General features: G+C 42.5%; 1 protein-coding gene across 2 annotated transcripts in view; it reads right to left on the reverse strand.

The window, feature by feature from the left end:
• JMJD1C (jumonji domain containing 1C) overlaps positions 1-21,728 on the reverse strand; it is a 165,127-nt gene extending 143,399 nt beyond the window's left edge. For both annotated transcript variants that reach the window (XR_013930519.1, XM_080402746.1), the window contains exon 1: positions 21,432-21,728. Coding sequence is in view for 1 of the 2 variants with exons in the window: in XM_080402746.1 (XP_080258872.1) it covers positions 21,432-21,578 (147 nt within the window). In the remaining variant the exon portion in view is untranslated. The remainder of the gene's footprint in view (positions 1-21,431) is intronic.
• Between the last annotated feature and the right edge of the window lie 2,316 nt (positions 21,729-24,044).

Genomic DNA, 24,044 nt, shown 5'->3' on the forward strand with positions numbered 1-24,044 from the left:
AGTTAAACATTCATTTTACAAGTACGCCCTTCTGAAACAGGATGTTTCACCGCCAAACAATTTACAGACAATATTCAATAAAGCATAAGTGCAGATCTTACTCTGCCATAACATTGGGGAGGGAAAGGAAATGCAAGTCATCGCACACCTAACAAAGTTTCTTCACTAGGAAGAAATTATGAGTAAATTTCCTCTGGAAAAAGTCCTGTGAAGGCCAGCCTCTTATGCCAAGGCAGTGGTTCCAACTTCTTTCCACCCCACTTCAGAAAACTGGCAGTCCGTAAGCAGTAAATACTGTATTAATAAGTAAGGCATGGCAGAGAATGCTGCCGAGTGCCAAATCGGGGAGGGTTGGTTGGTTTGTTCTTTTGTTTTGGGAGTTTTATTATGTTCAGTACACTAGTGGCCTAGGCAGAGCCCTCTATTCACATCTAAGCAAATCAATTTTGCTGATCCCACTTTCTTTCCATTCCCTGGACAGACGTTTCAAAGAGTATTGATCTGCCCTTTCAGGTGCATTCTTCCTTGGTGAAACAGAGAATAACTGCTATCTGTTTTCCAGGATGACAGGAGGACAAAGGGCTAAAGGAAAACAGGGGAAACCGTGCAGGGAGAAGGGCTGGATCACACTGGCACTATTGTCAGAATACACAACGGGCAATGCCAGGCATCTCAGAGCTGTGAGATGAGTAAAGAGCAAACTGGGATGAGAATGCCACCACTGAAGCAAAGTGGGGACGATACCAGACAGCTGCAGCTGTTTCAGTGCTGCGCTTACCCCTACTCTCTTCAGCACGTCCTTGCTGCAGTTGGTTCACAGAGCTGGAGTTGTGCAGTCCTCTTCCCCTGCTACCACCTCATTTGCAGGCTCCACAGAGCCAAAGGGAGCTAAAGAGTCCAGCCCTAGTGCTGGGCCTCACCACTTATGTGCTCTCCTTTCTCAAGCAAGGTCGGTCTCACAGCGTGGAATATATTTCATAAGAAGGGCATACCTGATCACAGCTGGTCCATCAAGATTCTTAAAGAGTGGAGAAGGCTGTTCATGCAAACGGGTGTTACACAAAGACAGAAAATAAGGTAAAGAACCATTAATAGATTTAGTGACATTCTGAAGTCCACAAATTATTTTAAAATTTAACAAAATGGTTTCAAAGTAACCCAAATAATAAATACGTGGGAGATGCAGAAATAAAACACATGTAGAGAACTATTTGTAAGAGTGCCTGGAGCCATATCAAGAAATGTCAGGGTGGAAAGCCAGTCAGGACAGTTTTTACAACAAAAACTGTAGTAGGAGTGTGGTCCACTTACTAGAACAGCAGCAGAGGAAGATAGATAAAAAAATCTGGAGTCACAACTACATTTAAAAAAATACTGCATGTGCTTTAGTGTTAAAATTAAACACCAGAAAGAAGCAAGTTATTTGGTAATTGGAATGTAGCAATTCATTGTCTCTGGGAGTAAAAGTAAAAACCCTGGAAAAATGTAATGTCAACATATCTTAACAAAAATCCTTCGTTCTCAGGCCTTAGAATCCAGCACAGCATGCTGTTTCATGTCTTTCTCTAGAAGAGAAGCTGGCAACCTCAAAGTGTCTGGGGTAGTAGTATTTTTTCCCTTACACTTGAAGTTAAGCACGCTGGTAACATTTTTCCTCCTGCTTTCCCATTCCCACTGAGCTTGAAACTCATCAGTAGGCCAAAGCCCACCTTCCACAGGCACAGAACACCAAAAGATATCAATAACTTGCAGCATCTTGCCATAGCAAGAGATGGTGGATAACTACTCCTTGCTCTGCAGGTACGGAGTTCAGCAGAAGCCAGGCAGCAGCTTTCTGCCCTTGTGGCTGACGAACAGCGGGTGCACAGACATTGAGAGACCAATGCTGTCTCATTCCAAACCAGGACCCAAGAGCTGTTTCCACTAAAATATTTAGCCTGCTGCTCACAAGCCAGTGTTTGCTGATACACTCAATTTGCCATGTCAGAGCTTGCAGACTCCCTCCAGGAGGATCAAATTTGATGTTTGCCCCCCCCCCCCCCCCCCCCCCCCCATTCAGGGACTGTTTGTCAAAATTTTAACATACCCACAGTGGAGAAGTGCAGTCATGCATCCAAAGACAAGAAAGGTTATATTTACAGTACAGGAGATAATCATGAAAAAAGACAAATGGGAAAAATGTGATGTTGGGACTGGATAAATAGTTTACGAGCATGAACAGCACTGATCATGAGCTATATAGTTGATTGTAGCAGGTCAGCACTCTAAGTAATGCCGTGCCAAATTAACGAAGCTGAGGAACATCAGAAAGGAAATACAAAATTATTTTATCCAACATATGTTTTGAGACTGAAGCTGAAGTACTGTATCCATCTCCAATACCCACATTTTTTAAAACATGCTAAAAAAATGGAGGAAGAAGCAGAAGAGTGCTGGGAAGTTACTGAAAATAAGCAGGAAAATCCATTTAATGCTATATACTCAGATTACTAACAAAGAAACAAACATGACTAACTTGCAAATATTACCAGGAAATACTTCACAGGAAAACACCAGACAGTAATAGGCTACTATGACAAAGTCATGACTGGAGCTCCTTCCATTTATTTTTTTTATTATTATCTTTATTCTCTGACTAAAACTAAGAGTAGACTATTGCTTACCAGCATCAAAAAGTCTGCACAGTCAGCAGTCCCCAGATACCTAAGCTTCACAGAAAACCGATACGCAATTCTCCTCTTCGCTGTTTATGAAGGTGACGTATATTTGCATGATCCAAACAAATCATCTGCTGAGAAGATGAGGGATAATGCTGAACCACCAGGAGCTGACACTTTTTCAAAAAAGCATCTTTGCATAACAAAAACCTAAGACTACATCAGACAGCTTTTCATTAGCAGAATGCTAATAAATTGATATCCTCAAGTAATTAATTACAAAGACTCTGGGCAACAGGAAGTCTCACAGAAAACATGTACATTCAATTTTCATAATGTTGTTTTGCCCCAGTATGAGCTCTAGTTTGGGGAAGACAGTGCCAGATGAACTGAGGAACTGAGTTTCTAACAGGCTGCAAATCTGTTCTGTTAGTTCTCAGCTGCACTAAGCAGTTGACTTTGAAAACCAAGCCAAGCACTAGCAGTGATCATTGATGCTTTGCTTTTTTCAAAAAGCTCTGTACTTCAACAGAAGTTTATTCACTTTAAAGTTTAGCTAAAACTCTTTTGTATTGAAAGCCTGCCTCCGGACCACACTGAAGGATTCCAAGATGTCATGGACTTTTCAATCTGTAAATCACAGCCTTCTGCTCAAGCACTAAGAGCAAGCCTCAATGTTAGACAAGAGACTTGATAGTAGGCAGCAGAGCAGCGAGAGGGGAATCACAGGACTTGAAATTCACCCTGTTATGCTTCTCAATAGTAAATACAATCCTATTTTAACCACAATGATTAATCACTAACAAAGGAAGATGGATTGGCTACTTGGAACCTTGAAATTAAGCCTAAATGCCTTTTCTGGAAAATATGCTTGCATTAAATGTATTTTGAAAACCCAGCAAGACAACCTACAATAAAGCTTCATAGCCTCAATTATTCAAGAGATCATTATTACTAGATCATCTAAATGGATTACTTTTATTGCCAACAGTGCTGAACACTAATTATGGCTCAGGATTTCACTGTGCTATACACTGCACTGACAAGTAAATAGACATTTCTAACATAAGAAACTTAGGTTTCCCTTTTTATGATTACTTTCATCAATAAACCAGAACAGAATATACCAGCAAGTGCCAATTACACAGGATCTGCAGATGCCTTGCATCTGCAGTGCAGCAGTTCATTTGCCTAAGTAAACTCAAGAGTTTTGGTACTTAACTGGCAACAGATTTACTAGGTTAGAGTGCCACATTAGCAAAACCAACCCTGGAAGAAAGGTAGGCAAAGACCAGCTAAGCAAACAGTAGGAAGGAGTTGGACAGAGCAATCTGAACACTAATGTGAGCAGCACCTGAGCATTCAAACTCTCAAGTTACTGCACCTTATGGCTTGTCAAAATTCTCAGTCAATGCATGACAACTGGTTAAATTGTGAGCAGGACTGATGTCAAATAAACATATTGCTACTTGCCACAAAAGATCACAACTCATTTTACATTTTTGTTTTACAGGGTTCTCTTTTGCACAAAATACTAAGCTGGCTCCTGTCCCAATGCTTACCAGCTACATTAGTGCCAGACAATGACTTGCCAGCACATCTAATGCCACCACAGTAAACACATTCTGCAACACAGACACCAAAATCCTGGGATCTTGCCTTGCACCTGCACTTTACAGAATGTAATATCCTTCATCCAACGTACTATGTGCTTAAATGAAAGCTAAGCAGACACTGTAATAGTGGCGCTCATTAAAGAGACATTTACAAAGGATGGAAGTATCCAGCTTCCAGAGTGGGACATCTTTCAGAAAATAATCATCTCTGCAACTCTCTGCCCTGATCCACACCGGAAACCTACAGAACGTATTCCAAAACAAGCCTGGGAACAAACTTCACTGAATACCAAAAACCATGAACTCAGTAAAGTGCCATAAACCTAGTAATATTTCTCCCCTCCATTCACCTCTTCATGTTCCAAACAAATGACATGATTTTTCTTTCCTGGAAGATGAACTTATTTTAGCACTTCTTCAACTCCCTCTTCCCGTTCCTTCATCCCCGTTGGTTCCATTTCAAAGACAAAGACTTGGATGCTGAAGAGCTTGTCTAGTGTCCCCCCTGCCCTCGCCTACACCAAAACATTTAATAACAGTTTCTCTGCCTTTGAAACTTGGTTTGCCTATACTGCAATACCCACGCAACAATGTCCGTCTCTCAAGGGCTCCTATTTTTTCTTCACATATTTGCCAAATCTAGATGATCTCCCATCTCAGTTGCCCTTTTACTTAACAGCCTACTATACATACACCGTAAACAGAGGATACAAAACTGTCATCAATGTGGTTCATAAAGGCTTTTCCTTACAAAGGCAGATTCCCTCCCATCATAGCAGGATAAGACAGAAAAACTTCACTGATTATCTTAACAGTGAATTGAAGAAAAGTAGAATTTGAGTTGAGTTTAGTTACAGAACTAGCTTTCACTCCCACTCATGGTTCAGCACATCCACCTCCAGGGACCCAGATGCTGCAACAGAACCTGCCCATACAACCAATTCCTCTGATTGTGCTCTTTGACAAAATCCTGGGATAACCATCATTAGTACCTTTCATCAACCAGTGAGTCTAACTCGTTCACTGACTTTGATAATTCAGATGACCCTTTTAGGGACCTATGACCAAACTGATTTCCTATTTTTATTAATGCACAGAGAAAAGAGAAAGATTGCAAAGTCAGTCTAGAGAATGTCTATTTTAACATCCTGTGATGATACTTAAGGCTATCTTGATTTTTTTCAGGCACACCCATTTTCAGGACTCCTACATCTCAGTCTGAATCCTTGAATTACAACCCACTCTTGTGAGTGGGAGTTGAAAAACATGAAGAAAAAAAATATCTTCTTTTACATATCCAGCTTCGGTTCTTCTGAACAACACCAGTCCTGTAGGCTTAATTAAAAACAAAGAAAAAAGAAAAAAAAAAAAAAAGAAAGAAAAAATAACCAAGGGATGACACAGTCACTGGCTTAACAGCACTCAAATTCCCTGCCAAGACACAAAATTCTTTCTGTTCCTGCTTATTTTCCCCAGACACCTCCACCTCCTCTTCCCCATTAAACTAAACCATTATGTTCACACAGTTAAGCGTTCCAATAACTTGGTCAATATAAAATATTCATAGTAGCTCCAAATCTATCAAATTAGGGTAACTACTCCCAATTCAAGAGACAAAACCTCAGAGGACTGCAAGCACCAATTTCTTTTGCCTTCCCTGACAACTCCATAAAGTTGTCCTCCTGTGGAAGGATTAAGAACTATAGTCATGAGGGCATTTAATGATAGCACAGTCCATATTTCATCATGTTTTACCACTTTCACAGGTTGGAGATGTTAAAACAAGAAGGTGTCACAAACCCTACTTAACACCTAAAATTTCGTTAGGCAAAACTGAATGAATACAAATCAGAACATATGGAGCATTTCTTCTGTCTGTCTTGATGCAACCCACAGAAGTGATTAGCTTGGCTTGTGACCAATTTGACATCTTGACAAATTAGTCAGTTCCTTACAGAAAAGGGATCTCAACTATTACATGTTTAAGCCATCCAGGTTAATTTGGTTATTACTCAACTCCTCTGCCACTCCCAATTATTCAAACCTCTACAATAAAGTGATAATCAAGTGGTCTTTGCCACATCCATAACATGAAACAACTCACATCACAAGAGCTATATGAAAAAGCCTGCAGGCAATTCAGATTGCCACCAACCCTTATGATGTCAGCGACTGTAGGCCTACTAGATCATGAGAAAAATATTCAAATAAAGTGATTCTAAAGCCTTTAGGAGTAAAAAGCTATTGTTAGCATTCAAACTTTGAGAACAGTACTAACTTACACTTTCACTAGAAATACTTGGTTCCACTTACCACTTAACTTCCCAGACTGAAAGTCTTCTGCACACAGTTCAAAAGTCACTAGCATAATTATTTCAAAAATTATTTCCCAAGTTCATTACCACAGAAACAGAAAATGTGTGATGGAAATTAAAAATACATTTCTCTGTGCTGGGAGGGAAAAAAGTCCAGAATGTATTTAAAAAAGGAGCTCAGTTAGACTACTCAGTATAACCATACAGTTAGGGTCACAAAAACCATTTAAACTCACTCACTGACACTAACTGGCCTAGTCTGTACCCTCAAGCACAACATGGCTAATACAGGGCTTTCAGTATTTTTCACAGCATCATTCCTATCAACTCCTCCAAAGTCCTTACCCTCAGACCTGTATTTAGGTCTTACCTAGGTTCTTATCCCACTTCTCTTTCTTTTCCTTTGGACTTCACAAAACTCTACTCCCGCACACATATTTCACAATACTGCTACACAATAGTTGTTCTACTACATCGTCATGACAGCATCTCTTTTCTATATCATTTTGCCTCCTTTCTCTATCAACATAACTTACTGGGGCTTAGTTCCAACATCTTCAGACTCAGCTACAAAATGCCAACTCCTGCTTCTGATCCACACTTAAGCAAAACTTCTGTCATTTGGCTGTGTTTTTTTAAAAAAAAAAAACCCACAACAATTAAAAAGAAAAAAGTTTCAGCCTGCCACCTTTGAGTTTTATCCCTGGCTAACCTTCATGTTTAACAGATATAACCAAGAAACACCAGTAGAGCTACTTTGTTATACACCTAAAAAACCTCTCCTATCTCTCTGTCACAAGATTTCCCAAAGGTTAGGCTGCTGTACACAAACAACACATCATTATAACCTCATTTCAGCTCCTTGTCCTTCTGGATTTCATAAACTCTGAGGCAGAGACAATTTTAGCTCTGTGTTTGCACAGCACCTACCACAGTGAGGTCTTGGTCAAAGAGTGTCCTACAAAGTAAACAGAGTTGCATGAACACAGAAATGGTAATCTCAGCAATTCCAGCCCTGAGACTTGGCAGAAGTTTATCATGCGACTCACAGTTATTTACCTTAGAATATCTCAGTCTTACCTTCAGACAAACAAAATCACATACACACAAATCCATTTTTTAAGTTAACCCCCTCAATCTTTCAGATCACCTTCAGCAAAAACACATCACTACTACATCTTTGCTGCATTTATTACCTACAGAACCAACCAACAAACCTGTGTAACCATCTACTGCTAACAGAAGCAGCCTTGATGTCTTTAAGATGAGCAACCAACAGTATCAGTAGGTTTGAGCTTCACATTAAATATGAAAGTTATTAGTTAGCTAACAATGCCTTACTGCCTGAGAGAAAGGAGGTTTACTGGAAGTCTTCCAACTGGGAGGACAGGACAAGATGTTCATGAAAAGCCTGAAGTACTCTGACCAAAGAAAGATGCAACAGAGATGTGATCTAAGGCAAAATTAAAGTACAGCTCAGTGGGGAAGGTGGGGAACAGGAAATGCTAAACAAGACCAGGGCAGTATCAGAAGGAGTGTTATGCACAGGACAAGAGAAGATCAAAAGCAGTGTCAATAATCCTGACTCATACATCCAGAAAGAATGCCGTCTCATGTTCTCCTGTTTATACTTACATAACAGTAAGACACCCTCTCCCTGAGTAACACCATTGCCAATTTTCTCATGCTGGCTACCTTGGTAGACTGATATTTCTAACATTGGAAGGTAAGAAAAAACAGAACACAGCAAGGTGCATGGGGATGTTATTCTACAGTACTCATTTCAAAGCACTTCCACAATGCCTTTTAGTTGGAATGGCCATGATATCAACTGCTCTGTGAACATGTTTATGGATTTATTAGGGTTTTTTTTAATCAGTACAACCTGTATAAAAATTTTTGTTGTATCTTTTTCCCCAGGTGCACATTCCCCACAATGCACACATACTTTAATTTATAAACCACTGCAAATTTGACCGTGTCACAGGCTAACCACCCTTCAAACTGTTAGCCCATTTGGCATGACTGTGCTAAACCAGGACTTTTATTTTCTTCCAGATTGTTAGTAACATCTTTCATTAGAGTATTTGAGCAAGTATCTTCCATTTTAAATAACGTTAATAAAGTGTAGCAAAACAGTTAAAAGGACTACACAGAAGCAACCAATGAAGAAATCGAATACTTCTAAGCACAACTTAGCAGCATGTACTGCCCCTACTCCATCATTACCACTCAGCATAACAGCCTTCACCACTACTACAAGTGCTGTACACCACAGAACCCACAACCTCTAGCACTCTTCTCCCAACCAACAAAACATAGCAGAAGTCCTGCATGCTCCACAGCACAAGTACTACTGCAGCAATTTTCAAGTTCTGTAGCAAAGTGGATATATTGATTGTCTTATGAAATACCTCTAGTTTTTATAACCATAAATGCCAATACTAGTAGACAGTATCTCACTACCACACAATTATTTTTATTACTTTCTACTACTGTTTCTAGGTATACATTTTTTTCAAGCCTGTTTTCCAGTCAAGACTTCCCTATTAACTTTAAGCTACTGCCAGGTCTCAGAAGATCTGGAAGTTTCTGTCCACACATGAATTTTCTTATAAGAGGCTTGCAAAACAAGTGACTTGCAAATCCATACACTTTAATGATGGTGAGTCAGCTGCCTGCCTAATCAGCACGCCTGCAGTTCCAAACCTTGTGCTCCCACTGGCCAGCTGACAGGCCCAATAAAGAAAGGTATGGGATGTGGGCAAAGCCAACAGTGATGCAGTGAAGAAAGCACATGGTATTAATTAGAAGTAGCTTTCAGTGACACATATATTTAAGTTAGACACGACTGTCTTTAAGATCTGAAGGAAAAAAAAAACAAACCCCTCCACACTGAAAGGAAAAGGTTAATTCTGCAGCTCTACTGGTTCAGACAGTAACACCACTCAGTAGAGTTTGATTAGCCTGAGGGTTGATAAAGCCAAAGTCAAGAGTTTGCACTTTACTAGACATCTGATAAACTAATCCCCATCAAGGCTACCTGCCTGTTTGAGCTCTCTAACAGAATTCAACAGCAGCTTTAGTAAAAAATCAGCTGGAAGGGCAGCCAACCAAACAGCACAAATTCAGAAACAACTAAACTGCATTAGCATAAATGTGCTCAGAACCACTCTTCTGTGACCCACAGGTAGTCCAAACCTACCGCAGTACCAGGCAACATCTCCCTCTACCATAGTATGCATTAGGGAAGCAGTATGTATGACCTAACTTTCCAAATCCCAGAACTATGCTGCTAGATAGCCAACCTACAGTTACCTATCCCAGCTACCTTGCTACGAAGTAAGGTTTGAGTTCAAGCTCTCTGTCCTGTACATGCAGTCCCATGGAAGAGCCACACATGCCTGCTACATTCCAAAAGAGTTTCCCTTACAGTGAAAATCTGACAAGTAACAAGCAGATGCAGGCAAGTCCTGGCAAGAGAAGGAAACAAAGCAATTAAGAGCCACCACAAAAAAAGCTCAGTGCTACAACTGCCCTGAGAAACACTAAACTGACAGCCTCAGAAACAAGATACGCACATGGCCCAAGCTATAATTCATGAAAGAGCAATACTAGCTTCATCTCTGGTCTCTGACTTTAAATGATCAATGCTTTTTGAGAGTTTGCTTTTCTGAATTTAAGGAACCGTTAGTTTTGAGTAAAACTGCAAATGCAGGTATTGAACTTCAACATTTAGGGGTTTTTTTCTTCACAAATTTCTTAGTACTTTCTTGCGCTAAGAGAATGGACCCACTGCTTCAGTAGGCAGAAGCCTCACAAGAAAGGATGCTGGCTTTTGCACAGTCAGAAGGAGCCTGCCTTTTGTCAATTTACATCAAACTATGCATGGGTTTATACACCTAAACCATCACGGTCCTCTCTTTCCTTAATTGACCCATAGACTCTAGTTCCTCTATGTGCCTGCTCAGTCTTTCCATAAGAAGCACTGATCAAAGACAGCTCAAGAATTGATCAAAAGGTTTTCAGAAGAAAAAAAAAAAATTAAGGTACATCTTTTCCATTCTTTCCCCACTCCAACTGGCCAACCCAGTCCTAAGATCCCTAAGGGCCAAGAATGTCCTTACACTCTCCTCAATTGACAACATAACTTCTTGAAGTGTAGGCATGCTAAACTCAAGACCAAAACCAGACTTCTATAAGAAAGGAAGGAAAAACACGGACATAGAACTCATTTCTCATGTCCACTGAAGCTCTAAACTCTTTCAAATATATCAGTAAACACTACTGAACTCACAAGATCCAGGTACCTGGAAACGGGTAGAATAAAACTTATCTTAGAAAAAAAAAAAAAACAACATAAAAGGGTATTTAATGCCGTCCTTTTACCTCAGGCTAATGAACCTAAGAACCCCCTGAAGATACTTCCATTTCAAAGGTACCAACTGAAGGGCCCTATTAAGTTCTGCCATTATTTAGCTCTTTATTGCTCATTATTTTAACAGAAAAGTAACATATGGGCAAACTTAACTTGTATTCTGTTCATCACATTTGAAACCAGTCACTGCGCTGTGATCACAACTTTGCCATGTTCATGGTCAAACCTAAGCGTGAAACGTGAGCCATGCTTAAACATCTCCGAAAGCTAAAATAATTTTCTTAAATAATCAAAATTAGGTAACAGAAAATCCATTCAACGTCAAAAAATTTTTGACAGAGGAAAAAACACATCAAAGCGTACACACATCTTACTTCACCTGGACAAGACACTACTACAGAACTAAAAAAAAAAAAATTAAGTAGCACCAGCAAGCCATTTTTTCAAGTGTCAACACAAAGCTAAGTCTTTCCATTTTAAAGTATAAAAATCTTTACAACGCTTTATGAAACTGCTACATGCAGTTTCAAAGGAAACCATCTGATGGAATTAGAAAGTTAGACAATGAATAATTTATCACATGAGATTTTTCATTTTATATTTTATGTTGTCTTAGGCCTGATTCTCACTAAGTTGAAATTTCGTAAAAAGCTATATACAGGTAACAAAAAGAACAGATTAGCCTAGACTACAAATTTCTAAAGAAAAAATGTGGTACAAAGTAACAAAGCACCCAAAACATTTTCTGTTTATACAAAGATATTAAAATGTCTTTCACCGAGTCAAAACTTATTATCTCTTTTAAAAGATCAAGCAGAAGGAGATAAGTACCCCATTATACAGAAAAGCTACCCATCAAATTAAGAAGTGGTCATGACATTGTCTAAAAATATCCACATCACATTCTGACCTATATATAAATGATAAAATATGACAGTATACAGAAGGATCAAGTATATTTAGGACAGCCCACCTGGATTAACAGTTAGCAAGCCAGAAGTATTTAATTACCACCTTTTTTTTTTTTTTTTTTTTTTTTTTTAGGCTTTATTCAATGATTAACTGTTATTAACTAGATCACTACCAAGGTCTGACCAGCACCTGGGTATACTAAATATAAATGGCCATGCAACGGGCAATTTGGTTACCATAACTGGGGAAAAAAAATAATTGTCAACATACCTGACTGAAGAAATAAATTTTTACAATTTAAAACTCATTTAAAATGTTACTTTATTTCCTGGGAAAAATATAAACTCAACTCAGCAGTATTCAATCAAATTATTCAGAATAACCTGCAAAAAGGAAATAATGTAAAGATATGGGTCTCTGTGTAGATAGCCATTTCAGATATGCAAACAAACTGCATACTCTTTGGAATAATCTGGTTCAAAGAGATATTTATTTGGGCAGGGTTGGTAGGGACTGACAGACCAAATAGGCACCTCTGAATCTCTCAAATGAAGAAACAGCAAAGAAAATTTCTGCATAGCATGAAAAGGAGCAGAGCTAATAAAATCCTGAGTGGCATGCAAATGGCAAATAAGGGCTAACCGTTGACTTGCACCACACAACACAGGAATGAAAGCTTGTCTGAAACAGCAGAAAGCAATCCGGTGTACAACACACAGTTGAAACCTGATCCTTCTTTGCCACAGGATGTTGAAAAGTTAACAGGGATTCAAACAAGTTTCCTACAAATTCATTTAAGAAAAATCCAGCAAGGGCTACAAAACCCAAGGACCTCTGCTGGATGAAGTCCCTGACCAAGTCACCACAAGGAAACACTGAGGAAGTGCAGATACGTGCCAGAACTGTAGAGGTATGACAGCTAAGTGTCACAACAGCAGCTCTTAAGACCACTGTACCTTGTTCACATTTGGTCTTCAACTACATCAGCTTCAGTATTTTTGACTGAAATGTTGGCACTAGACCACTGTTAGGTCCTAATCCTTTAAATATCACTGTGGGTCTACAGCCCAGAGGTCATTAACCTCTCCCCTAAAATCTGCTCGCACCATGCCTTGCTTGCACTTATTTGCTCCTGTCTTTGAAGATGACCAAGGCTGTGAAACTGAAGGCTTTGAGTTTTGCTTTAGGAAGAATTAAGATGCAAGAAAACCTACAGATTAATGACAAACTCCAGTCGAAGACTTCACTGCTCATTTCCTCTCACTCCTTCACCAAGTTTTTCTATGCTAACTGAACGGTTTAAATCACATATTTTCTATGATTACCCCAACAAGTTTCTTTGTTTGATACTGGTTTTTGAGTTATTTGTTTTTGAAAGGTAGTAAATTTACATTCTGCATTTCAGAAATCAAGAGAAGCCAACAGCAGCAAAAAATAAGGAAATGAGCTGGAGGACTGTTACAAAATGAACTGTCTTTGCCAGCACTCCTCCAAAATACAGCCTTCCAGTCCCTTCTCACCAGACCTGCAGGACTGAAGGTACTTGACTTGGGCCACCTGGCAATGACTCAGCAAGTGTTCTCTTTCACAGAGCAATCATACTGCAAATTTTAAACCATTTTATTTAGAAGCCCTGTTCCTTTAGTAAAAGTTAGTAAAAAACCCCAACCCTGGGGAGTCAACCTGACTACTAGGTTAGCAGTGTCTGCTTGAGTTGTCGTACGTAGCAGTAAGATACTTGCAATGAAGCTTAACTGCAATCACTTCAACATCTACATTAACTACAGTGCTGATCAGAAGACTCAAAAAGATCATATTTATGCACAAATATTATATGCAATATTTTACTGAGGCATCAGAGATGTACATATTTTAAGTTTCCCTCAAAGCATTTGATTTCACATCTATTCTTCCAAACCTTGCCTTTGCAAGTCAGCATAGAATCAACAGACATCACATGATCATGTTATGGATTATTTTAAACAGATATTTACTTATTCAAGTGAAAGAATAAATTACTCGTACCGAGTGAATAAACATCATTAACTCAACTGCAACACAAAATCTCTGCATTACAGCCGAGCAGGTTAGGACACATTTACTAGTTACAGCAACTACAACTGTCAAAGATAGTTTTCAACTACTTCATTCAGGCCATGGTCCACAGAAATTTCTCCTGGAAACTGTGCCAGATCAAGCTGCTCCTACCCTCAACCACTTGCCTCTGACTGATCCCATACCACCTCCTCAGACTCAGTACAACCGCCTGATGTGCCATACAGTGAATGGATCAGGAAACTGCTCAGGGTTAAAAAAATTAAGCCAGCAGTGCCACCAAGAGAAATGTCTGTGGAACCACAGTCTCCAAAACTTCCAAAAATGTTGCCATGGGAGGGTCAAGCTAAAAGCCTTAACACTTACTCAGCATCTTCTGTGCCCATGAAGCTCTGAACAGAGTACGTGAATTAGCTCAAACCCAGTTTCTGTGTATACATGGAGGCAACTTCATCATGGGCAGATTATGTTGCTCCACTCCACTTAATTCAGAATTAAGTGATAACAGCTGTTTAAAGCAAAACTAGAATAATAATATTTCTTTATAATTGACCAGAACACAAAACACAGCAAAATCCCTTTAGTTCTTTTAGTTCATTCTGTCTTAGAACATCAAACTCAGTGGAACATGGGAATAACATCAACTAACAACAGTAACTTTCTGGATGGGTCAATAATATAATAAAGCAACACAGCATTGATGTAACTTAGAATTCTCCACCAGCTTCTACAAACAAGCTGGTTAGAAAGAAGCAGAGCCGGCCTCAGTCCCTACCCTAGTAGGGCTAGGAGGGAAACCATCCCTGCAGCAACACTGAACATCTGCATCCAAAGCATCAAAGTGGGCAATAACAGCACATCACAGCAGAGCCTTTTCCGAGACAACCACCTAACTGCCACCCTCAGGTAAACTTCTTGCATGATCAATAGTTACTTTCCTCCAGCAAAAGCAGAAGCAGCTTACTGAGTCCTATTGGAAGGGAAGGTCAAGCCTGATCCCAGCAAATTCAAAATCACCGATGGAACTCAGCATTTCTACGATTCACTGATAGTAGGATCAGAAGGTTGAGACTATTTTGGGCCAAATTTTAAAAGTACCGCTTCTACAATTTGCTCAATCTGACATTAAAGAACAGCTCTGCCATTCTCAAGCAGGTTTGGAGATCTTGGTATGTGCACAGTAAGAATAGCTTCTTATAAAATGACTACTCATTCTTTAAAACTTTACAATGACTATACCCTGTTTTTTTAAGACACTTCTGGAACAAGAGTAATTTGATGTAATGCAAATGTGGAATAATACATTATTTGTATGCATGGTAAATAAAAGGCAAAAGTGAATGCTTTTCTGATTAAGAAAATGCCTGACATATCTTTCTTAAAGCCCTCTGAAAGATTTATGTACAGTATCAAACCTTCCTTTTTCTATATTTCATTCACTGCTGCATACTTTGCAACTATGCAGCAAATTAATAAACTGATTAATCTCTAGCTCGGGACACCCAAAATTTGGTTTCAATCTTGACATGGAAATAATCTTTCCTCAAAATCCATCAGTGTTAAGTAAATTTACTTGTTGATCTACACTATATCCAGGTTTCTATTGGTACAAAAGCAAAGAGGAGGGAAGGGCAGGATATAAAGCACTGAATCCTGGCAGTCAATTCCATAGGAACACTCCTGTGTTTGATCTTTTTGTCAAACCACTATGAAAGAGATACTCCTTCCTGAACACTAACTGAACTAACTCTGGAAGACAGATGAGGTGACATTCACAGGCACAGGATGACAAGCTCAATCCTACTAGAAACACAGAAAGGAAATAGGAAGTTTTCTTTAGTGCTGAGCCAAGAAAAGATTGCCCAGCCGATACGTACCAAAACTTACAAGACTTGTGGGCTTCAATACTGGTACAAAACAGTAGCAACAACTGCAAATTGTCTAAATCCCTATTGCATTTTGACCTTCTCCCACTCCTTTCAAATCAACTTCAACACACACACAACATGCATCCTACAACAACATTCCTTGTCTGGAACCAGAGGCAGCAGTGATATGATACACTCTGGCATGTTTTTTAGCATCATCTCCAATAGCTGGAGTAAATAACATGACAGGCTCCTCACCAACAACTTGCTCTCCATCTTTAACCCTGATGCTAGTACAGAAACATGTAGTATTTTTAAATTCTATTAACCACCAACAAGCTACGCACAACTCATGTAAAGCATATTTCTTTATTTACTTTATACAATATTTTTACTGAAGTTTTTCCCGCATTTTATTTGAAGGTTAAAAAGCCCAAGCTGCAGAGCATGTACTTCTAAAATGACACACGAAAAAAGCCATTTCATTTTAAAACAGATTAACTCAAACGTGTTAAAAAAATTAATAGATTCAGTTTCTCCTTACTCATTAGCTTAGTGAAAGGAAAACAGAGGACAACATGCAAAACACTACACTAAAAATCAGTATATGGCAGAACACAAACGTAACCTACATAAGTGCAATTCTGTGCCATATCACTTTCAGAAAGTTTCGGGAATGCAGAAGCAGGAAAACTATAAGAATCACAAGTCATGAAAAGACTGGGTAAGAGCAGCTACACACACAGCGGAGGCAAATTTAATCTCATATTTTAGTGAGAAACTATCAGCATAGAGTACTTCTCCAAAATATCTTTTTATTTTCAAATTAACATGAAAATAATTTGAAATAATTGATATCTGTAATACAGTGGTGATAAGTTTCCATTACATTTTGCAAACTTTCATTTTACTGTTAAGCAAGGGCAAATTCAGTTAAAATTGACATGCAAAGTTTGCCGCTATTCTCTTCAAATGGTTTTACCAGACTTTTTAACAATTCCTTGTTTGACAATTACCAAAAAGATGAGATACTGAAAAAAAATACAATTTACGAAAACTACTAATGTATTGTTTCCCCCACTGTATCTTATTAATTTTACTGTAAATAAAAATCAAACAACTACTTCAAATTATCACTAGTATTTAGGTTTCCATGAAGGGTATCTAACAAGGTGATTTGTGCCACAATGTATTTCCCTATGCACAGTTCTAACTATACTTCTTATTGAGGGTTGCACACTACACGTTTAAAAGCTTATTTCCATTTTCTCTTAAGTGGAGAAAATATATGGCTGAACATATGACTATGTGCAATATACAACTGCTGGACCATGACAAGTCACAGAGCTCTGAAGCACTTCTGGTGAGATACTTCAAAAATTGGATTTACATTTTGAAAAATGTACTCATCTAAATAATCACTTTTTAAGCACAATATTAGAAAAACACCTCTGTCGTCACCATGTCAAATCTTGTCAGTAATGATTAATTAAATAGGCATTTTGTAACCTGTGGCCCAGAAAGCAATTCTTACAGGACAGCAAAGACCAGAGAGATTACATGGCATTGACTCCACCTTTTTCCTCCTGGCCATTTCTTTATTTGCCCAGTTATCACTGTGATCAGAGCAGCACACAGGCTTTTTCCAGGCAGTCAGCAGTAACAAAAAAATAAAGAGTTCCCAGCTTTCTCCAAAAACACCTTCTGTTACTTAAACAGAAGAACAGTTATGGATTCTCTCAATGACTACTGAAACATACACATGCAAATAAATATGTATGTATATGAATATATTTTTTTCACTTGTATTTTGAAGTAAATGCTTTTCATGCAACAGAAACGTTCAAGAACGAAAGATCAAGAGGTCTAACTATCAAGTTGTGACTCAGACCATGAAAATAATCAAGAAACCTCCTGGAATAAATTTTATACATTGTATATGCACTGTGCCTGTACAGGTGTTTTTAAACATCTGTAAACATTACAGAATGACTAAGACGAACACAAGAAGGATCTGCATATAATAGCAAGAGCATTCATGTTCCAAAAGACCAACAGCACTCGCAACCAGCATCAGTTGTTCTCACCATAACTGCCACTAGTGGTAGTGGTAAACTAATAGCAAAGCTAAGGAAAGCAAAATCGCCATAAAATAGTGGGAGAAAAGGCACTTTGATACTGCTCTTTTTCTTTGTTGAAAAAAAAAAATATCCATTTTATGAAAAAACAGAGACTACATATCAGTTATGTTGCAAGCATGAAAAGTATAAGAGAAGAGTCATTTAACATACTTTCATGGAATAGGAGAGACCTACCAGGAAGAAAATACTGGATAACCCAGTTATTTTCTATGGTTTCTTGACCACGACAGTAATTTCAACTATGAAAGTATTAAACAATTTAGTTACCAAAATAAAATCACGAAACAAACTTCACAGCACATGAAAACTGGAGTCTTCATTGGCCTTCTGACCAGCAGAGCAGCTAGTCCAGCCTTCAGGTCTGGAGTTCCTGATCTAATGAGTAGTTTTGTTTACAGCAAAGCTAATGAAGCTCTGCTTCCTGCAGATTTGCTCCTACAAGCCCTGTGGCCTCTTAACATTAATTACATCAGTTGCCTCTAAGCTTGCCCATGTCTCCCTAAGATCCTTCACCTCATAAAACTCTCCATTTGTCCATATATTCCCATATCCAAACACTTGCGCTTGCTCTCATGCTTTTGTTAACGCTCAGCTCTTTCTCACACCCTTAAACCCACCTTCACATACCATCAGCTCCATCCCCCATCACCTACCTTTCTCTATGAGGTTCTAAGCAAGAAGCAGCATATGCTGTAGCTGGTTTGAACTCAGTGCATGCTGGCGGCCAGCTGGAGAGCGCCTCTTCTTCCAGGAGGAGCGCACAAAATGCCATGACCTCCTTGCCTTTATGGGTTTTTGGGAGGAGGGCTCTCACATCCACTCAGATGTCACCTTTCACAGACTGGGGGAAGGTAACCTTTTTCAGACCTCTCCCCATTCTTAAACTGGTTGAAACTGACTGGCAGCTTCACACTTATTAAGGAAGAAAAGACACAGAGCCAATGTAAATGATATTTCCTTCCAAAAAGTAACTCAGTTCCAGTCGTTTGCAAAGCATCTTGAAAAATGCCCCCTGCTGCCCTCCTCCCCTCCTGTGGCTAAGGGAGTCTTCTCTGTTCCTACAGTGTCCATCCCACCCAGAGGGACCAGGATGACACAAAATTGACAAAAAGTCAATTTTAAGATTTTTATGCTGCACCCTGTGGGCAGCAATGAAGCTGTCAGCAAGGGTTACCATTTCACTCCACTGACGAGTAGCAGAAGGGTCTGGAGCTATTCACAGGGATGGCCACCTCAAAACAAAAGCCACAGAAGGATAAAAGCAGCACTCACTCCATCTAGGATAGCACACATGGAACCAGAGCTAACAGAAAAATGTCCTTGTCCTTCACTGGGGGTAGGGGAAGAGGATACTCATGTTAGCAAACATCCACTAAGGAGAGATTAATGTTCATTACAAATGCAAAAAGAGGGGCCAACCCACAGAAACTACCTGTTGCCAACAGAAACCTTGTAATTTCCTCCTCTACCCGCTCCCTTTGTGATTTATACTTGTTTGTGCCTTGGGGACAGCGAACAGGTAACATGAAGACAAAATACTCCACTTAGAAGGGGGCAATGATGCTCCAATAGTTAAGTACTAGTCTGGGACTCTTTAGACCTAGATAGTATTTCCAAAACCTTCCCAGACTTCCAGCATTCCTAGACGACTACGAGTGTATCTACATAGCATAATGCAGTGCTGCGCAGCTAGCTTGAATACCAGAAGGAATACAGCCACATTAACACTGCACTGCACCCAGGCTTTGAGTGCAGGCTGGAGCATCCATCCTGCTTCTCAGGTAGTTTAGATCTATCCAAATGGTGCTCCACTACGGCATGTAAGCATACCCTTAGTCATCCTGCCTCAGAAACCAGCTATAACATGACAACTCTTCCTTAAATTACCAAGAATTGTAATGAAAGAGTGCCTGAAGAAAAAAATGCTCAGATACCAAAGTTAGGAAGAGAAGCAAGTACTTACTATAGGCAGCATACACTATCCATTTAACATAATGGATACAGCCCCTGAAATGCCTCGGTTTAGCACCCTTTCTCTCTTTATGTCAGCTCTGACCACAGAGTTTACAAATTATGGCTCTGACTTGTAAATGGTAGTAAACATCTCCTTAAACCTTACTCAGTGTTTCCATAATTGTATATAGATTCTAGAGAATACCACCCTGCAAGAATAACATCCAAAATAAGTTCTAAAAATAAAGCATCCTAGATGATTCTTACATATAACCAAAGGCTGAAAACACAGGCCACTTAATATAGAAGGGCATGAACAGCATGCTACTTGAATTATAACGGGGGGGACGGGGGGGGGGGGGGGATGGGGGGGGACGGACACGACACACCTACAATATAGTAGAAAAAGTGGCATTTCAAGTGTCATGTACATTCTGTTTTCAAAACAAAGCTTAGAGCCTGGGATATATGAAAACATGAATTCCTGACTTTGTGAATCACACTTCTCACACCAAGGAATCAAAAATCTCTACAATCAGGCAATTGTTCGCTTGATGAGTTTATAAAAAAGGCACCATTCCACCCCGACCTGCGTTCGGCTGCGAATGCCTCCCCCTTAGCAGCAGCAATATGGATTGCCCAGCGCAGCTCGGTGATTCCTTTTTCCAGCCTACGTAATGTCCATTTACATAGTCGTGATATTTTTAAATGTGCTTTCAGAAGCACCGAGTGACATAAAAACACGGAAAGGGGCAACCACAGAGGTAACGCTGCACTCACTCGACCACAGAATTCAGAACAGAAATAACGACCGAGCCCATGGAGCACAATAAAACTCCATTTTACAGATTATGCATTCAGAACACTAACCCAAGGAAATCCTGGTCGTGTCTCCCCCCCCCAGCGAGAGTGTGCCTAAGCACAACAGAACACATCCTGGCTCCTTCGCTAACCTCCACCGCACACATTCCTACACCCCTTAGGAAAACAGTGACAGCGGACATAAAAGGAAGAGCAACAATGACATTCTTCTAAGAACAGCGTTCGCTACCGCGTCCAGCACGTTGGACTCGGTCGGGCAGCGCTGCACGACGGCAGTTTCTGCATTCCCCTGGAGCCGACGCACCCGCCCCCCGCCCGAGCTCCGCCGCTTCACAGCGGGCCGGTTCCCCGCGGCGGCCAGGCCAGGTACTCGCCCCCTCCCACCGCCACGGCAGCCGCACGGCCGGGAGCCGCGGCCGCGCCACGGGCACCATGGGGGCCGCCGCCTCCGTCCCCCCGCACGGCGGCCGCACACACGGACGGGAAGCGCGCCTCGCCCCGGCCCCGACCCCCGGCGGCGGCTCCACGTCAGCCGGCCCCGCCGGCCCGGCGCTGACACCACACGCGCTTGCCCCCGCGCCCGCCGCCCCCCAGCGAAGGGCTGTGTCACGCCGGGCCCGCCCGGGGCGCCCCGCCGCCCCCCGCCGCAGGCCCCGCGCCGCCGCCTCAGCCCCGCCGCAGCCCCCCCGGCCCGGCCCGGGACGCGGCGCTTACCGCCAGGTCGGGGCTGTGGGAGTCCCGCTGGGAGACGGCGCGGATGACCCCGGCCCGCCAGCGCCCGCTGTCCGGCGGCTCCTCGCCGCCGCCGCCGACGCACAGGAACCGCTTCCCCACCAGCTCCGGCCGCGTCTCCACCGCCATGGCCGCCGCCGCGCAGGCACCGCACCAGCCGCCGAGCCCGCTCCCCTACGGGCCGCCCATGGCGGGAGCGGCGCGGAGCGGGGGCAGGCGCGGGGCTCTTCGCCTCAGCGGCGGGCTGGGTCGGCGCCCCTCGGCCGGGCCGGCGCCGCGGGGCCGCTCCGCCGCCGCTGCCGCCAGCAGCCTGACACAAACACCGAGGGGCGGGGGAGGGCCGGGGGCGCGCGCGCCCTCCCTCCCTCGCGCGCTCGCTCACCGCCGCGCTGCGGCCCCGACCACTCCGCCCACGCAGCCCACTGCCATGGAGACCGGCACCACGCGCCGTCTCCCTCCGCCAGGCAGCGCGCGGGGAGGGGGCGAGCGGCCGCCGCCGCCGCGCGGCAAAGAGTCCGGCCGCGTCGGCACCGGCACCCGGGCTGGGGCGGCACGGGGACTACCCCCTCCCCGCCGCCGTCGGGGCGGGACCCCCCCAGGCGTGCGCGGGGGCGCCGGCGCCGCAGAGCGGCAGCCCCCTCGCGGAGGTCACCTCCTGCCGGGGCAGCCCCGAGCCACCACCCCCCTGCCCGGCCCCGCGGCGGCAGAGCGCGGCCCTCACCTGCCGGCCGGGCCCCCGCCTCACCGCCTGCGGGCGGGCGGCTCCGCGGTGAGCGGGCACCGGCACCCTCACACACACCCCGCGCCCCGACTCCGGCCCTGCGGCGGGGTTTGGGACACGGCCGCTTTGGGCATCCCCCTTCGGTCGAGCGAGCGGCCGCCCACCGCCGCGGCCCGGCGGGAGCTCGGGCGGCGACACCTCCGCAGCCCGGCCCAGCCAGCACCGGCTCTGCCGTCCGCGGTGCCCTCGCCCCCGGGCCAGCTTCCCCGCAGCCAGACAAAGGCCACCCGACCGCCCCTGCCGCAAGCGGCCACGGAGCGCCGGGGGACCGCCAGGTGCCTCTCGCCCACCCCACGGCGGTCCGGCGGCAGCGCGCCAGCCCCGGGAAACGTTCCCCGCCACCGCCGCAGGGCAGGGAACGGGCCGGGGTGGGGGTGGGGGGCGCAGAGCATGTGCCCCGACCCAGAGCCTGGGCTGCAGCACCCAAGGGGTGGGTTGGAGCACGTATACAGAACTGCAGCAGTTGCTGCCAGTTTATTGTTTTTTCCATGCAGCCCGTAGCCATGCTGTAGTAATGCCATGTTTGCGTATTAAGAGGTTTCCCTTCACGCTGTCTAGAGGTGTAGCTTTGGTAAGCTTCTACCTTTCCTCACTGGTACGCTTGCTCTCAAGAGAGCAGGTTAATGATCTCTCATCTAGCACTAGAAAGCAAATTTGAATAGTGCATTTTTGAAAAATAGATTATGAGGCAAAAGCAATAAATCAGGAGTGCCAGCTTGGCACATTCCCATATATTTCAGTGGAACAAATAACTTCTGGTACAGGAGAAGTTAATTAACAGAAAGAAAAAAAAAAAAAAAAAAGACTCATCATTCACCATGACAAGTTTGTTCACAGTATTAACTTACAATACCTAACATCTAGAACCTAGTGCCTATAGCTCCCTGGCACCCCAGTGGCAGTAGGCTAGGGATACGTGGAGGTGTGCTGCTTAGAAGCTGTGTAGAAGAAACCACAGTGCACTCGAGCTAAGTGAGATCTTCAAGCCACATTTCAAGGTAATGATACAGCCAACAAAAAAGTCCCCCAGCCTTGCAGAATGAGCATAAATTATGCAAGTACTGAGCAGTTATTCATAAAGGGTATAAAAAGAAGCAAGTTACAAGGACAACCAAACAAATATTAATCATAGCAAAACTCTATAGTTTCATTAGATTCCCTCTTGTTTAGCCAGAGTAATTTGAGATTATACTGAATTATACACTTAGATTACATTAGTGTGCAAGAAAAGATAAAATATGCCCAAAAAAGCTGAGTTACGTGATTCTAACAGACTGAACTTGAGAATTTTTCACAGAATACCAATATATTAAGATTCGACTATTTTTAATTTGTTCCAAAAATTCATTATCACAAAGTGCTGTCATTTTGTGTTTTAGTTAGATTAGAATTCACTAAACGCTATTGTTCAACGCTGCTGTATCATTTTGTAGTTGTTATCACCTGAAAGTATCAGTAAGATCAAGTAACACCAACATTTAGGTGTAAATTCCCACGGTCAGCTGTCAGTTCCCACATGCCAAGTGAGAAAGGGAGGACCTTTGCCCAGCTCCCCACCACACCACCCAGCACAGCGCTGCTCAAACTGTTTGTCACGTCGACCAGAAGAGAGCTTAAGGAAGAGCCCTGGCATATCAGCAGGGCAGCCTCACCCCCTGGCCACCCTTTGTTACAGCTCTTTTCTCTTTCAGTTGAACAGCGTTTGTCACCCGTATGTGCTTTAGGACAGTCAAAATGACTACATTCAGGTGCATCAGCATACAAGAGACGCACAGGTTACTGAACATGTCTTCCACCTTCAGCAACTTATTTTC

Source organism: Falco punctatus (genome assembly GCF_963210335.1).
Source record: "Falco punctatus genome assembly, chromosome: 9".
NCBI classification, from domain to species: Eukaryota; Metazoa; Chordata; class Aves; order Falconiformes; family Falconidae; genus Falco; species Falco punctatus.